This window comes from Gavia stellata, chromosome 4 (assembly GCF_030936135.1).
Source record: "Gavia stellata isolate bGavSte3 chromosome 4, bGavSte3.hap2, whole genome shotgun sequence".
In the NCBI taxonomy this organism is placed as follows: Eukaryota; Metazoa; Chordata; class Aves; order Gaviiformes; family Gaviidae; genus Gavia; species Gavia stellata.
Window position 1 is genome coordinate 73,383,596 of NC_082597.1, and position 18,404 is coordinate 73,401,999.

General features: G+C 39.9%; 1 protein-coding gene across 1 annotated transcript; it reads left to right on the forward strand.

Annotated features, from left to right (window-relative positions):
- Window positions 1–611: 611 nt before the first annotated feature.
- On the forward strand, window positions 612–17,611 carry LOC104263123 (solute carrier organic anion transporter family member 1C1-like). The gene is made up of 14 exons (XM_009819716.2): window positions 612–743; window positions 3,093–3,234; window positions 3,323–3,455; window positions 5,574–5,689; window positions 6,525–6,671; window positions 6,787–6,885; window positions 7,810–8,055; window positions 8,946–9,110; window positions 9,631–9,826; window positions 11,311–11,473; window positions 12,897–13,081; window positions 14,335–14,399; window positions 16,373–16,490; window positions 17,390–17,611. The coding sequence occupies exons 1-14, from the start codon at window positions 612–614 to the stop codon at window positions 17,604–17,606; spliced, it is 2,124 nt and encodes a 707-aa protein (XP_009818018.2). The 3' UTR covers window positions 17,607–17,611.
- Window positions 17,612–18,404: the final 793 nt, after the last annotated feature.

Consider the following 18,404-nt stretch of genomic DNA (forward strand, 5'->3'; position numbering starts at 1 on the left):
TGCACGAAGAAAAAACATATAATCTCCTATAGGAGGTCAGATGACAGCAAAATTAATTAATTCTTTGTCATCAAGAATTGTTTCCAACAGGCCAGTGTGAAGGAATAAGTCGGATGGCACAGTGTTACTCTAGAGATCTTACCAAAACAATGATTGAGTCCTAAGCCACATGGCCTGCAAATTCAGAGCTTCACTAGGACTCCTTGTGCTTCAGCACTGATGCTTTATTGACCCTTGTAGTTTATTTTTGGACAGAGACTTTGTCTCTTACACTTTTGTGGAAATTGTCTTTTTAGCATTAAAAGTCATTCTAGACCAAAAAAAGGAGGGGGAGGAGTGGTGCGCAGTGGGGAAAGTGAAAACCATTTCACTTGAAAAGAAAGATGTCAAAACCAGATACTTCAGAATTTAAACAAATATACACTTTGAAACACCCAAGTCATTGAGCCAAATGCTTTCCAATGAAAAGGTTCAGTTTCAACATCTCAGCATTTTCCTGTAACTACTGTTTCATCAGAAAGGTCCTTAAGCAACTCTGTTTTGGCATATGTGCTTTTGTATTTATTATTGTTTTTCTCTTGGGTTCAGATCACTCAGTAAAGAAATCAACCATGACAGTGGAAACTGAATCCAGCAAAGTCGATGACTCAAGTCAGGAAGCAGAACCTGCCCAGCTTTTGGATGATGAAGCAAACAGAAATCTACCAGTCAAAAAGAAGACTTCCTGTTGCACTGGCTTGAAGGTTTGGTGCCTTATCAATATCACCAGAAATTACTGTTGTCATATGTTAAGAAATGTTGTTCAAGATATGACATGACAGATTACTTCATTCCTGTTCCTATTTTCTGGAACTGGATACACACTGGAGGTACAGGGAAGGGTTGGATCTTGTCTTTGTCCTAAAGAAAATAAAATTTCCTGATTTAACATTTTTAATCTCAAGTTACTTATAGGTAGATCCCCTTTTTGCTCATTGGGGAGAGGTAGCAACCTCCAGTGGAAGACTTGAAGCATCCTAAAATAGGTGGCTATGACACATTGTTTTCTGGAGGTTGCTATCACCACCCATTCTTGTAGGGCCAAAATAGGGTGAGGTAAATTATACTCCAGGGATCTTATCTAATCCAGGACTGTAGGTCAAACAACCCACTGATTCCCACAAGCATCCAAGGCTTCAGGAGTGCACGAGAAGAATTGACGGAACAAAGCAAGTAAACTATTGAGAATTTTGCTTTCATGTTAAAGCCTTAGTATTCATTACTTCTGGCTGAGCTGCAAATAATACAAGGGCAAGATTTCTTTTGATAGTGATGTGTTTGGATTTATGTTTTGACTACTTCTTCAGCCAGCTTCATCTAAGGTTAAATTCCATAGGCTCAGTGGAGTTGCAATCAGGAACACATTTCTTTCTATAAAAAGGTTTGTGAAATGAAAGATTAATGGAAAAAAATAGGTAACTGCAAGTTTCTCAACCACCCAAAATAGTTTGGCTCAAGTATCAGGCAAAGGTTGCTATATTTTTTATTTTATCTGACTCACATTTGCCACCCATATATGCCTGCAAAAATAGAATCTGATCTCTCTGGGAGACTCACAGGACTTTGTCATCATGTAAGCAGGCGATGCTGCACAACTGTGGATCTTCGTCTAACTTTATGCCAATTAGAATTTCAGAGACACAATATCTTGGAGGTAATAAAAGACAAACTGTTATTCTCCCTCACCTTCCCATCAAACGTTTTGTGGTTTACCTGGGGATTGCATTTTCAAACCCAAAATACCCAAGTCATTTTTGTTTGTGTTTTCATGCTTATCAGCAGTTTGTGATTTCAGCCAAAACCCCTGAGAGCACTGCTGGTGTAAGGCAAGAAAGGTGGTTCTCACAGACTTTTTGCCAGTCGAGCTCAGGAAAAATAAAACATGACAGGACAAAGCCTGCACTTGTGAGATTTTTCTCTTCATTCCTGACAAAAAGAGTACAAATATACCTATTTTCAAGCTTTTACTTCCAGGACTGGCTTCACTTCTTACAGCAGATAGTATTTCAAAGTCTAAATCTATATTTACTTTTTTTTTACTTACCCAACGTTGTGTTGTATTGGAACTTTTACCCAGTGAGCAATAAGTCTATTTGTTTTCTAGGCTATGTTGAAATAGTTGGATAATATTTAAAGAAACTTAGTTTAACTTTTTATCAAATACATATTTGTTTGCAAAAGCCACAATGTGTGTTGGTGGAAGCAACTATAAAATTACAAAGAATATTAAGCTTTCCCTTATGAGGTATATGGTATACAGGCAACAGCCATAATCCACACGTTTCAAAATATATCATCTGAGGCAGAGATGAACTCAATCGGTCTGTACCACCTTCCACATACTGCATTATCATAAAAACTTGCATAAAGCCTTTATTTTGATGGCATGGCTATCTATACATTCGAGTTAGAACCAGTTATGAACTGGCCTAAAATAAGTGACATGTGGCCCAAGCAGAAGATAATTGGGGCTAAGATTAGTTTTAGGTTTAACTAGTGTCCATAAATCTATCTTGGTGAGGTATTTTACCTCTGGCAAATTTTACATTTCTGCAACATCTAGAAATTTAGAAATCCCACCATTTTGGCTGCCCAACACTGGGCCTCAGATTTTTGATAAATTTAACCTCAGGATGTCAGTAAGGTAAGTATTCACCAGTGAGTTGTCTGCCAAATTTAAGTTCCAGAGTCCATAGGATTTCTGCTTTGGAAAACCTCTGGGCAGCGATGCAGGGAAGACCAGGCTTTCTGGTCATTAAGATGGCTCCTGCAAACCTGAACCCTAGAGCAAGCAGCTGCTCTCAGCGCAGCACCTAGCACCAGCCCTCTCCGGCGGGGAAAGCCAGAGCAGGCGCAGACATTGCTGAGAGACCACCCTGGTGCTCTGTAGCGTTGGGGTATATGAAAATTCACACACAAGGTTGTCACTGCAATTTGAGTAACAAAAGTATACCATTGGTGATGTTGCTCCACACAGTTTTAAACTTATTTGATCCCTCTGTGACCAGTTTCCCTGCCTCTGCCTCCCATTTTGTGTCTTAATCTTTCCTCAGGCATTTCTCGCGGCTTTATCATTCAGCTACTTGAGTAAAGCGTTGTCTGGTACGATTATGAAAAGCTCCATCACTCAGATTGAACGAAGGTTTGACCTGACGTCCTCTACTGTTGGTTTCATCGATGGGAGCTTTGAGATGGGTAATTGATATTCCGTAACATGCAGAAAAGTGTTCAGAGAAATACGAGGCACAGCATCTGGCATTAATTTTGGTTCATTACCTTCCAGGTAACTTGCTGGTGATTGCATTTGTAAGCTACTTTGGAGCTAAACTTCATAGGCCCAAAGTAATAGCTGTTGGATGCTTTACTATGGCTTTGGGAAGCCTTTTAACAGCAATGCCTCATTTCTTCATGGGATAGTAAGTACTAATCAAGATTAATTTAGGTAACCTAACATTGGAATTGGATACTGCTTTCTGGTTTTTGAATGAAACTTGGTATATATTAAGTCTTAGACTTCCAAAGGCCTATAGAGCCTCACCTCAATGTGCAATGAATCATGCTTGACACACACATCACTGTTTATTGTACCTGGTTGGAAAAAAATGGCTCCTCTGAAGTAAAAGTTCAACTTTTCAAAAAAATAGGAAAATCAAAATGCTTTAGATTTCAGTCAAACTTGTTCAGAAAAGAGGCAAAGAAGGAAATTATTTTACAAAATCATTAGAATCTATTTTTTCAGGAGGAAACACTTACCTATGAGAATCTTATGAAAATTCAAGTTTCAAACAAAATATATTGTTCCTTGGGAAATCTTCAACACTGCTACTATGCTGGTGCTATTGCTTGAACGCAATATATACTCTTCCTGAATGGCTAACTTTACAACAGCCTATTGGGAAAATCCATGTTAACCTAAGAATGTGGTATCGTTGGTTGCTAATAGAGATGTCAGGATCATGTAGGCAGGAAAGTCAAACCATTATGAAGCACAGTAAAATTATGAAGGATATAGATTCCATCTATATGACTTCCAGAATAAGTTGAAAGTTGTGCTGTTTTGAACAGGACCTCAAAGCTCTGAGCTGGTAACTTCATATTGAGTGACTTCTCTACCTGAAATACGACTTTATTTATAGTAACAGGTAACTCTCGTGTAAAGTCAGGGATTCAGAGCCTACTTGTTGAAGAAACCAATGTATAAATGTGCTCATTGGAAGAAATCCCGCTCCTTGATAGAGGAAACCAGAGCCTTGCTGTGTAAGATGGCATATTTTGCTCTCCTGTGGGAAACATCTGCTCCTCGCACAAAGCAGCCTCTCAGCTTCACGCAGAGCCTGCAGATGGATCAGTGCTGGTAGAACTGGTACCAGGGATTTTCCTGTTCTAAATGCACATGGCTGGTTAAACTGATTTTCCGTGGCTGGTTAAGCTAATTTTTATTCATCTTCTCCAAGCTCAGAGATTTACTACATGTTGCTTATATGCGATGATGTTTCTAAGCCATAGCTTTGATACAGTAATAGTGTAGCCTAAGACATATTTCTGTTGCTCTCTTAAATGTATTAGAATAATTTTAGGCATATTACTGTCAAAAGAAAACTAAGGAATACTTTTTTTATCATGACAGTGGATCTTGCACTAGCATCAGACTTGTATTTTCCACTGCTTAAGCCAAACTATGTATCTTGCTCATCTACACTGGGAAACTCATACAGTTTCTCAGATACCTGTGCCTGAACTTTTATGAGGAAACTGTTCTGCATGGTCTCTTCTGATGAATGCTCTTTGTTTGAACATGAAAAATAATCCTGCCTCGTCTAACAGAGCTTACCGTGTTATTCTGCTTAAGCTAATTGTACTTTGCACCTCAGCAGGGCTAATACCTGGGAAAAGGATCATGCTAAAGCAGCCAAACATCTTCCAGCAGCTGAGCTGCTCAGCTGCTGCCCCGCAGCATTGCTCTGCTCCCTGCAAATACAGCTAAAGAGTGTCTTTTAGCCACTAACTTTATTCACCCTCTGCTATTTCACCCAACAGCTCTTTCTAAAGCCAATGCCAATTATCAGGCAAACCGGTACCTCCTAAAGAGGACTTCTCCCTTCCTCACTCCTCTACCCCCAACCCCAAAATACATATCTATGATGAAAAGGGGGACTCACACTCAAGACATTCTTCTTTTCTCCTTGACTGTGGGGTCAGCACAGGGAGCTCGCTTGGACCTGACCCTAAATTTTGATACCAAGAATTCAATCCCAGCTGAATTACTTTCAAAAGCCCTTTTGAATTTTACAGCTTAAAATGTATTTTCTTCTACCCAGATGATTCTAACTTTTATTTGTTCTTCATTTTACTGTTTTGGTTTTCCAAAATGTGCTTAAATAATCTTCTTTTTTGCTCTTTTAGTAGCACTTTGGATTGATATTTAAACAGATACCTTTCTCTTTAGGGAAACAGCAGTCAAGTGATTTCTGCCCTACTACGCTAGTATTTCCCTAGTGAACACTGCTTCTAAACCTACTATTATGTGTTTGCAGTTATAAGTATGAGACAGCATCACGTACAGCTTCTTCAGCCAACTCAACTTCAAATATAAGTCCCTGTTCTCTATATCAAGATGTGAATGAAACCTTGTTGGAAGTCTCCCGATCAGGTAAGGAACTGTAAGTGTAAGTACAAATAGAGGAGCTAGTTTTATCTTTGGTTGCAAGTGGAGTAAAACATTGCCCCATGCAAGACGCTCAGTTAGACTTCTAACTTCAGTCTCTGCCTGTCAGGGAGCATTACCAACACTTAAATGCACTTTGTGCATTTCATTTGGAGAAGAAACATGCAGCAAACACAAATTACTAGGATCCAGATCCCCCGTTTCCTATGTTCACACCTCCAAATTGCAGTAAAATTACTCTAAGACTGAAGGGGATGCTGAGACTGTGTGCGAAGAAATTTCTGAAGGGATTCAATGACCCAGGACCTGGAGTTGGGGAGGTGGAAGAGATAGCATGAAAGGACATGAAACTGTACAGAGTTAACTGGAAATAAATGGAGATTTCTGTGATTTTGCTTACTATATGGAATACACCTGTTTTACATGTTGCTTTGCATGTGACACAGGTAGAGAAAGAGCCAAGCTGTGCCCCAGAAACCATCTCAAATTTCTCAACTTAAAGATATAAGTTATATGCCAGATAATATATTTACGACAATATCAATCTGCCATTTTTTTTACACGGGTATCTTTTCTGATGGGTGATACTTATCTGTATTTCTAGAAACCAGATACAATGAAGGTGGAGGAAAGTGTTATTAGAAGATTATTAAAAGGTATAATGAGGTTGACAGCCTTTCATTAATCTTCCATAAGGAAAATGCTGTTAATACCTTACATACTAAACTGTAATAATTTCATGTGCTGAATTTCCTGTGCTTTGTCACTGTTTCCCATTCAACTATTCTATTACAAAGATGTAAACTGTCATTATCTGCAGGCTGTGAGAAGGAACCTTCATCATATATGTGGGTATATATCTTACTGGGAAACATGTTACGTGGAATTGGTGAGACACCAATAACACCATTGGGCATCTCTTATCTTGATGATTTTGCTAAAGAAGAGGACGTTCCTGTGTATGTAGGTAATCTCAACATGAAGTAAACTAAGAGATTCGTAGAGTAAGAGGTCGATCATCTTATGCAGAGAAAACATTCAGCCATTAAAATGTACTAGCATCTGCTTCATTATATTTTCAGCATGTTTGCATACAATAGCCATGTTGGGCCCAATGTTTGGTTTCCTGTTGGGATCTTTATGTGCAAAACTGTATGTGGATATTGGATTCGTGGATTTAGGTAAGCAAAATGGAGGTAAAGTGAAAGTAAGCTAATACCTGTTGGTAACAGTTTCCTCTACACGTTTGCATAAGTTTTTATTCTATTAATTGTATTAATATAATTTCTCTTTAATTTATATTGATTTCATTAATTTTATTATATACTTTATTATAATCTTATTAAATTACTGGAAGCTTTTAGGGTAAAGGCAGAATTAGACAGGAAATGTGTATTAGAATTGTGTTTTAGGATTAAATGATTAAAATACATGTTTAACTTTAAAAATTAGTACCAAGAACTCTCACATACCCAAGGCGTTTTACTAAAATGGGATCTTAATGAAAGGATTCTGGTAGCATAGCAGTTTTACAGTTTTGGTGGATTATCCACCCTTTCAACTGAGCATTTTACATTATTTACAATTCATGTAATGTTTTCAATACATTATACACTTTTTGCCAGCCCTTGCTGCCAGCGTGTAACGATCATAAAAATACAACCAACTGCTCTCTTCTTCCTTGCAATACAAAGTTTAAAGTCGTGGCTTATCTTACCAATGCCACAGAGAATGCCCATATGCTTAATAGTAACTGACACAATTCCGTTTAACAGAGGATGGTCTCAGTAGAAATGTATCAGGCCTAAAAGGACCCCATGCTTGAGGACTGTCTGCCACCCGTTTTGCTTTCCTATGTGTTGGACAAGGACCTCTGTGTTGCCATGTATGCCACAAAATGGCAGTCAGCGTACCACGTAGAAAGGCAGATGAAACATAACACCATTCACCATGATTCCTGATGCCTTCGCTGCATGAACGGTCTCTCAATAGATGATTATTGTACCACTAAAAGTCAGACATTGTAAAATGTAGCTATTTTTTTTAGCAGATAAAGGTTCAACTTCTTCATTTAGGTAACTTGTATCTGTTTCCCTCAATTCTAGGAAGCATCACTATCACCCCACAGGATTCCCGCTGGGTGGGTGCCTGGTGGCTTGGTTTTTTAATAGGTGGAGTAACCAGTTTCCTAGCTGCTATTCCATTTTGCTTCCTGCCGAAGAGTCTGAAAAAGCCAGAGGAAGCCAATAATGACAAAAATTCATATGGTCTCTTGGAAAACATGGACGCCATGAGGAAGACACTTCCTCCCACAAAACCTAAGCCAAACAAATGGTCAGAAATACTGAAAGGCAAGTGTTTCACAAGTTGTATAAATGTGAAAAGCAACAGGCACAATGTGCAGCGGGAATGTAATAGTTCTGCAGAATATTTTGCCTCCCCTGCACTTCAGTCTAAACCAGTCAGCTATTCCCAGGAAAGAAGGGGTCCACTAAAGATTATTAGAAGTCATAAAGCTTCTTCAAGACTGTGAGGTTCTGCATGCATCACATGCAATGTATCATCACCTGAGTGGCACCTACCTGTAAAATTTTGTGCTAGAAGAAATTTGAACAGTGGAAAAATTGTTTTTGTACCAGGACCTAAAAAAAAAACATCAGAAGGTTCCTTTCTCAATATGGAAAGCCAAATTATTTATCTGATGATCACAAAGCTCATGGAGACTCTGAAGCGCATTGCTGCCTGAGGAAGATCCAGCAGGCTTGAATGTCAGCTCTGGTTGTGCAGTCGTTAGGTTAAGAAAGGGGTGGAAAGGTGTCTGGGAGACCTGGCTTTACATCATTAGTCAAATTCTCCTGTCTTTGTTCAAATCCCAATGGAAGACATAGGGCATCTCCACAAAGGCACCTCTCACTTAGCCTTGAAACTGTGATGGTATTCATGTTAGCTAAAAGAAGTCTTTGCTGTGTGGAGCCCTCCAGTCTTCATGTGCAGATCTCACTAGAGCACCCAGGCCTTAACCCATACTTCTGTCTTCTTTTAGGATTCTCTTCCCATATCTCAACCTCTGGTGTTTTTCAAGAACCTGATTTTGCTTTCAGATACTCGCATGCAAATGAAGATCAGCACGACTTGCACTTGGACAGCTGAGAGAAAGATTTTACCCTAAATTTCATAGATTACTCACTCATAATTATGCCATTCACCTTTCAAAGCCAACTCATATATTCCTTTTTTTCAGATTTCTATACTTCCCTGAAAAAAGTATTGAGTAATCGAATGTACTTTACATTTTTGTGTTGCTCACTGTTACAGTTCAGTAGCTTTATTGGTTTCTTGACTTACAAACCAAAGTACATGGAACAGCAGTATGGACAATCTACATCTAAATCTAACTTTCTAATAGGTGAGTTACACTGTGCAATGACTGCTTATGCTATAAGTAGTGCATGGGGAGAAGTTCTGGCATGCTTTTCCTGGGACTGAATTCCTTGCAGAACAGGCTGATGTAAACGGCACTCTCCTGAACTCAAATTATATAAAGGCAGCATACAAACTACAGTTTTGGTGCCTGTGGGACCAGAATAAATAATTATGTTATGTTAAGTTTATTACATTATGTTGTATTATGTTATATTATATTAATTATACTATAGCAAGGGCAACCCAAACATGCAATGAACGTGGTGTGGGAGTTTTAAATGCTGTAACATCTGACTAATGTCTTGCAATGGAAGTGGATTTTGAGGGTCAGGCACTTCAAAAATAGCACACGCAATCCAGGGATTAGGCTTAGCACAAAGCCACCTAGAGTCATCATAATACAGCATAAAGTCACCAGGGATATCAAGCTGTGGGCAGAGTTTGGCTCTTAAACCCAGTGTGACTCTTTTATTTTAACATTCCCCTTCTATAATCTCTTTCAGGGTTGACATCCTTACCTCCTGTAGGTATTGGGATTTTCCTAGGAGGGCTCATAATGAAAAAGTACAAAATGAGCATCATTGGAGCAACCAAGTTTGCATTTACCATGTCATTTTTAGCCTACGCCGTCACTCTCTTGCACTTTTTTGTTGGCTGTGAGAACCATGTGGTAGCAGGAATGACAGTGTCCTATGAAGGGTGAGTATAAAATGAAGAAGAGTATTTTTTTCTCCATGGCAGCAATAGTTCAAAAAATGTACTATGACATCAAGGCTAAAAGAGAAATATGCTTTTGCAATGCTTAAGAGAAAGTGAACACTACCATATTTCATTATGATAGTTTTATTGGTCAGTGGAGTGTCAGCCTGGCAAAGCACAACACTGGTTAAAGATTAATTAGAAATACATGAGCAAAATTGCATCATTACCAGTGTAGGTTGTTTGGCTGTGTGGGGTAGTACTGCTGTTTCACACAGTGTTATCTCTACACCAGAAGCAATTTTCTAGCAAAGTGTATTCAGCAAAAGGGTGAAGCGTATGTAACAGAGAGCATTGGTAGCATATCCTGCACAGAGATGGAAAGACTGCAACATGCTAGACCCTCAGCCTACTGTAAACCAAAATGAAGCTTTTATGCCTACTGAAGATGCTCTCTCCTCTCAAGAGAGAACCAGGGTTTAAAAGTTACAGGCTGTTATTTTTTCTTGGAGTGAGTAAAGATGCCAGTACAGTGGGTGCATGCTAGGATATGGCTGCCCAAGGGGCCCAGCGACACACTGGCATATGGGTTGTCACTGCCTCATGTCCAGCCTGCTCAGAGTACCTCATGGCTCGTGTGAACCTGTTTGCATCTCCCTGAAGGCTTACCCACAGTTCAATAATTTGTCACTACAGTTCATTTATCAAGCCATACTGGTTCACAGCTGAAAAGGTGGAACTGGACTGGCAGGATGCCAAGGATATTTATTTTTGTTGGAACCTGAGGACTAATGGTCTTTTGCTTGTCCTGTACCCTGCAACGTTTTCACTAACAATGCAAATGGGGGACCGGGGAATATACTTAGTAAGCACTGAGATGAAAGAGGCGGCAAGCACGTAAGTTTAATTAACCCAGAAAGGAGAATATGAGGGAAGATCCTTTGTTACAGGTCTCAATACCCAAAGGATGTCTGAAAGTAAAAGCGAATACTGTGTTCTCCATATCCTCTAGGAAGAGTTAGGCTAGGTTTTAAGAGAGGAGTATTTTTAATTATGAAAACCAGGAAATCTAGTTTCTATAATTGGTGCATTTTTACCGACAGGTAAAGATGTACGTGATAAGGCTGTGTTAACTGTTGCTAGCTCTACGTACAATTAGGGGATAGACTAGCTGACCTCTCAAAGCCTTTCAGCTTTTCCTTTTCCTTTCTGTCTACACCTGCCAGCTAAAATCAGTAGCAACATTTTTATGTGTTTTAAAATTCTTCATATTCTAGTAATCACTTTAATATCAGTGCAAGTAGGATGGAATCTCAAGCAAAGAAATCAATACTGTAGAGACTCAGCTATGAAAATGTATGTCCTGGGCATATGAGGTGGGTTTCAGGACAGCGACACTGTCACACAGTGTCACGCAGAAGGGATTACATTGCCATCAGCACTGAATTAAAAGTTTTTACACCTGTCTGAACTTAACTTCCAAGTAAACCCATTCCATACCATGAAAATGCCATATTTTCTGAGTGCAACTCTGACTGCAAATGTGCCTCCAATGTGTGGGATCCTGTGTGTGGAGACAACGGACTCACGTACGTTTCGGCGTGTCTAGCTGGGTGTACAACTTCAGTGGGACATGGAAAGAACATGGTAAGACCCTGCTTCAGTTTCTGGGGTTTTTTACTAGCTTATTTTCCATGTAATATCAGGGATCCACTAGTATAATGCATTTGAGGGAAACCAAAGTTACTGGGGACCAGTCAGTAAAGTATTTATGATTTCCGGTACAAATAGCACAGAAGACATAGAGATTCCTCTGAGTTACTGCACAGAAAGCAAAAAGCCCTAGCTCCTTGGTGTAGATCCTAGCTTTCATCTTTTGTAAGTTGAACAAGAGGGAGAAACAAACAATTCAAAGTTGTCTGAAGTTTGTCCATGGATTGCCTTTCATAAACCTCATTCTGGCTGCCCTGAGGTTTTTAGTCAACAGTTGAAGTACACTAGGATAGTGTAGTATCTTCCCTGATACTGATCATTAACGTCTAAGTATGAAGAATGATTTGAGGGGAGGCAGCTTGTTTCCTCCATGTGAGACTCTGGGATGGCAGGATACTGCTTATTTTTCTGGCTGACTGATTTCTGCTCGGCACAGAGTGCTGGGGATAATGCCCCAGAGAGTCCCAGAGAGGGAGCTCCAGTCCATGGATATAAGCCTTCATTGGACTGTGTCATTCCCTTTTTTCTAATGCCAGATGATCATTCCAGAAGATACATGGTGTAGAGCTGTCTCTTGCACTCAGACAGAATTTTCTCTCCAACACGTTTTTCTTTGTGGCTTGTTTCTCTCTGATATCTACAGCCACCTTCTCCAAAAGATATTCTTTGCTTAAAATCTCCAGGTGGGAGACAGGGGAAAAGGGCTCAGCAGCGTCCATCACAGTGGGGTTACTGCCTCCCACACAAGTCTGTCTCTGTAGAGGTTAAGGTTTGTGGCTCACAGTTCCCGTTACCTCAGCACATCCTCAAGCCCCTCAAGCCCTGGTTAAAAGCTATTGCTCCTAAGCTATCAGTACACCTACTGCTGATCTCAGGGCTCTGCATGAGCTGTGTCTTGACAGGTAGCTGCTGCGTACAGCTGTGAGGTGTCTCTGGTGGATCAGCGTTAGCAGGGAGGGACCTGTGATGCGGGTGCTTTCCACAGAGACAAGTCAGCAAACGGATGGTGTCACCTAGCAGCAAAAAGCACAGCTCCCTGTGCCTCGCTGTTCCCCTTCAACTGCCCTCCAGGGACAAAACGGCTGAGGCCAGCCTCAGAGGTCCTGCAGGTACTCCAAACATCTTCCAAAAAGGGGTGCTATGTCCACTGATAAAAACATGCTGGCATGCAACATCCCTTCTGAGACTGAGCACTGCTTGTAGGAAAGAAAAGAAGCAGCTGCTGGCCGTTGCCTCAAGAAAGGCAAATAAGATAGGAACGGGATGCTTAGGAAGGCTTCAGGCTCTGCCTGTGTCTGAAGGCAGGATTCCCCATTGTATGAGCAATGTTCTGCCAAATCTGCTTTGTGTCTTCCAGGTCTTCCATAACTGCAGCTGTCTTGAAGCCAGCAGTTCATGGACAGGAAATAACTCTGCCACCTTGGGGCAATGTCCAAAAAGTGACGATTGTTCAATGAAGTTTATTTATTATACAGTAATACAAGTCATAAGTGGCTTTTTTTACGCATTGGGTGGCACCCCAGCATACATGATTATGTTTAGGTGAGTAAAACTATGTACCAAAGGTTGAGGCTTTCCAACGAGGAGATCAAAATTATGTTTAGGCTTATCTCTTTCCCTTAGGAAAAAAGACTCTCTTGCAGTATAACATGATTTCTTCAATGAGTTTTGTCATTTCCCATTTGTTTGAAGCTGTTTGTTAGCATCAAACCTTACTTTGCTGCTGTCTGTAAGTCGGTTCTAGTCTGTTGCTTCCACCTACTGCAAATTGGTTTCTCTCACACCTGTCATAAGTCCGGGTTTTCCAGAACATTTCCTCTTTCTCTGCTTGGATATTCTGGCTGTATGGATTTTGAAGATGCCATGCATTTATCAGGATTTCTGACAGACAGAAATAGATTGTTGCTTATTGGATGTGTGGAAATTCAGGACATCTGAGGGCTCAGTCTGAGGCTCCTATGCTCATGTCTGTCGAGGTACACAGGTGAAGGCATACCAAGATGTGATTTGGAACCACATATACAAATTAGCACATACTTTTCAGTAACCTGAAGAGAAAGCTCACTCAGTAGAAAAACTCATTAGCGGTAAATTTAATGGTAGTCCTAAAGGCATTATGTCATCCTGAATGAGCATGGAAAACAGAATGTGAACTCCCCTCCCTTCCTCATCTCTGTGAGACGTCTTGTGAGTGTAGACCATGTTAATATTTGTAAGGAGACAGCAGAGGCTAGATATATAATGGGTTCAAGATTGGTGTCCATTTCTGATGCTTGGATTGTGGTTCCCCATGAAACAGATGGGCATATTGCCAGATGGCTTTGTGTATAGTTCAAGGTGTGGTGTTGTATAGAGGAATGTCATTCAAAAGTAGAAAGATGCTGCACTAATGCAGCTACTTGCAACATTTTTGTCTTAGGGCAATATGATATTTCCCATCAAGTGAGTAAGGTATATCCCATCAAGTGAGGAAAATGTACGCCAGGGAGTTAAGGCAGTTGGAGAGCCCATTTCAATAAGACAAGGATAGACTGTGATTATGACTTTAAAATTACACTTCTTTAATTATGCTTAGTGAATGGACTCCCCAGGAGCTATGTGATGGAAAACAATAGATTAATTCACCTTTTTCATACCACTTAACATATTTTCAGCAGATGTAGGAAGCACTCTCCTTCCAAAGCTTGGCTTTCTGTCATTAAGAGTATTAAACTCAGGGTAATTAAAGACAGTTTAATAGGCATGTCTAAGCACTAGATAGGCAAATACTTCATACTTATCCCTCTTTCTTTCAGGTGTGTTCAGCCAGAGTTGAAATCTCTTGCAGTTGGTCTATACACACTCGTAATGAGAATGCTAGGTAAGAGAAGTCATTCTAACTGAGATGCTTGCTTGTATGGCTTTAAATGACACCAGTGCAACCACCATTTGTAAACCAGATGTATCCTTGAAATAGCTGTTAGATGCTGGGCTGTTCCTGAAGATTCTGTTTTTTTCCTGAAGGTCCAATATTCAGTCAAGAGTTCAATGGGAAACCAGCTAACACAATTCTGAAAATCTTTGACCTGCTGATTAAATGGTGTTGCAGTTTGGGAGCCTGGTGTTCCAAAATGGGAAGAGTTTCTAAAAGCATTATCTTGACTTTCTAAACAACACTCTAAAGTTTCATACATGATTCAACCAATGGCTCACTGAGACACAATGCTGCAAGTAAGATCGAAAAGACGTGCTCTAGTAGGACTTCATTCAACACTAATACAACTCTGCTCATAGCAGACTGTTTTCTCCATGTTGAAACTTCACTTTCCTGGTAGAGGACAGCTTAGATTTCAGTTCCCTTTAAGCATGCTGCAATGCCCTTTTTTTCCTCTTTTATTTGAGAGTTACTAATGAGATGGTTGATTAAGGTGCCTAGGCATGCAAGAAAACACCTCTCTGTATCCTTTTGTTCTCTTTGTCAATGGAATAGGAATACCCGCATTTCAGAAATGTAGAGAAATGTGTGTGAAGATACAAGCCATGTGGGTTTGCTATGAAGCCTAAAAAATCAACAGCTTCTTACAAATGTCTACAATCAGAGCTAGGTTAGGGCTGCAGTCTCTACTCAGGATTGTGATGGCACATTTTGAGATAGGAAGGTGTATCCACACTTCATCCTCTTCAACTTTTCTCATCACACAATGGAGGGGCAGAGTTTCTCCCCCAGCTCTCAGGACAAGAAATGCCAATGGGTTTCTGGAGCAATTTCAGCCATAGGAAATTTAAAAAAGCATTATGAAAAAAGAAGCATTATGAAAAAAGTACTGCCCCCTTTCTATAGGCCTCTGCTTCAGCACATTGAGCCAGCATGCTCCTTCCATTGCAAGAAGGGGTAGAGCCATTGTCACTGATTCAAAAAAGATGGCATTTCTCTTCACTGACTCGGAGATCAAATCTGATGTACTCCCGTCTTCCTTCTCTAAGGAACCTCCAAAATGAACATTTGTCCCATCATACCCTGACTACAGCACTGATGATTGTAATACACAGGCCTTTACAGATAGATTACTGAGTTCAGAATCTCACAAGAGCCCTAGGGTAGAACAGGCTGAGACTATACCTATTTTTACAAAATAAATTATTTCCTATATAAGAATGCAGGATGCTCCTGTAGGAACAAAGCTAGTGTGAAACATGGTCATGTACACACTGAAACCTGGATTCGTTTGAAGTTAATACTCACCTTTACTTCAGCAAGGCTAGGATTTTGTCCCACATCTGCCAAGTTTTGCAGTAATGCATAAGCTCATTTCTGGCCGAGTCACACTACGGATGCAACTGAAGTTGCTCTACCCTCATACATGTTTTTTGAAAAGCATATTCAGTTTCTCTAATAATGCATACTCAGTGCTGTCCCTTCAGGCAGAAGGGGCTATCAGCTGCTATCAGGTAGTTATGAAGCCAGTGTGGATAATTTAGGCTATGCATAGAAGAAGGAACTATGCATCAGTTCAGTGCTCCAAATACACAATCAGTCCAGCTCTCCCTTGCAGGAGGTTAGCATGCACTGGAAGCCAGCAATGGCTCTCAGAGCCGTGTTTGAGAAACCAATGTGCGTGACTACGAGCCTGGCCAAACCCATCAGACCACATTTCCTGGGGACTGATGATCCCCACAGCACAGAGAGGGTGTCCCAGCTTACAGTTACTCTGATAAAGGAAACTCCCTACAGTCCAATCCACCTGTTACCACTATTGCAGTATGTAACTTGCCACTAAGAAAATATAAAGCTGATTTCTAAAAAGATGTCTTTTCCTGTGATATCTTGTGACATTTTTGCTTGTTTCCTTGCAGCTGGGATTCCAGCACCAGTTTATTTTGGTGCACTGATTGACAAGACATGCTTGAAATGGGGAAGCACAAGCTGTGGGCAGCGAGGGGCTTGCAGGCTATACGACTCCAATGCATATAGGTAAGGAAAATTAGGGCACAAAAAGCCTCATGCATTTCCTCTCTACAGATAGACGTGCTTTGTTCTGCAATACTGTAGTGTGTGAGGACTCCAATCAAAAATTATGGTCAGATACTAACTCTGGACTCAGATTTAGGTCAGTCCAGAATTCCTGAAATTGAGAAATCTTAAGATCACATCTTAAAACTTTAGTGTTCCAGTCAGTTTTCATGTTGTGCAAAAATCATTTCATATCAATGACAGAGACTTTCTGGAATGAAATATGTATTTTTAATATCCTTTCAGTCAATTTAAAAGACCTAGGATGGTATGATTTACCATCAAGAAGAAAGGTACCCAAATTTACCTTATTTACAGGTAGTTTGATCATACTGGCAAGACCGTTATCTTTGTGCATTGGCCACATATGAGAGAAAAATAAATGAAAGAAAATCATACTGAGCAGCTGAAGGTATTGGTTAAACACAAACGGTATCAGTCTCCAGGAGGAATATTCCAGAGATTCTTCTGTTTCACCCAAAACTTGGGCACTTCTGGCGTGTTTTTTATCTTTACATAAAACAGCCCACTCTGGTGATCTCAATATATTTCTAGCCCTAAAAAGTCTAAGGCCTTAAAGTGATTCAAAAATCTTTAGAAATAAAGGGAAGATGATGGAAGTTTCGCTTGCGACTAACTTCATAAGCAGAAATAATATTATCAATTCTTTAACAGATGGTTTTGCAAGCATAAATGTCCAGTTTGTGGTGCCATTCACAAAGTATGAGTTTTAATATTTTCCCCTAAGCTACTATGCAGTTTTGGTATATATGTGATCCTTACAAGCCATTACAGTGATTTTCTTCCGTGTCTTTGAAAACTTCAATGCCTGGCACTATCTTCTATGCTCTATCCCACAGGTATGTCTACCTTGGTTTATCAGCCGTGTTAAGAGGTCCTTCCTACTTGATTGCAATCTGTTTTTTTATATTGGTAAAGAAACACTTTCAAAATAAGAACTCCAGGCCTATAGAGAATGGAGAAAGAGAAGACGGTCCTATGAGTAAAGAAGATAATTGCAAGATCAAAGAACGTTTGCCAGGTTCTTCTGATGCAGAGGATGAATCATGTATTTAGAAAGCCATTTAGACCAGTGTCACATGAATCAGGACAGCTTCTTTTAGAAACAGCTTTAGTTATGAATAACTAAATAATAACACCATTCAGAAAGTAAAACTAATAGCAAACCTGCGATCAACAACAAGAAAAACTAACATACAAGTATGAAAGTGCCTTACGTGTACCTGGTTACCAATAACAGACAGAACAAGTTACAGGAATTGAACCAAATTCTCAACAGATAAAGGAAAACCTCCCTTGGCATTTCCAACAGACCCAGTCTGCAATTTTTAATGCGGTCAAAGATGACTGCTGGCAGAACAGCCACATGCCAAAGGCTCACAAAATGTGACGGCGATCCTGCACACAGATCCATGCGGTAGACTGCCACTGGAATGACAAGCTCAAGGCTAACAGCAGTGTTCTGGTTTCACCAAATTCAGTCAGAATTCACGTTAAAACCAAAGCCTTTAAACAAAACATTTCCACCTTGTCTAAATGAATCCTTATAACAATTTTCCATTGCAAAATTGACAAAAGCAGTATTTTTCCAAGAAGCATTTTATCTTAGCTTAGCTGAAAATTTTATGACTACTTAAAACTACAAATAGGTTGCCATAAAGGAAATAATTGTTTTTTAAAATCTCAGAGTTGTAGCATTTATTAATAGATGATTTTTTTTAGTTAAGTGACTATGAAACATAAGAAATAAACTGAATTTTGTAGTGATGTTGTTCTCTAAGCAAAATCCATCCAACATATGCTGGTGGCTTTATTGCTATGCCGTGTGCTGTCCAGCAGAGGACACTCAAACAA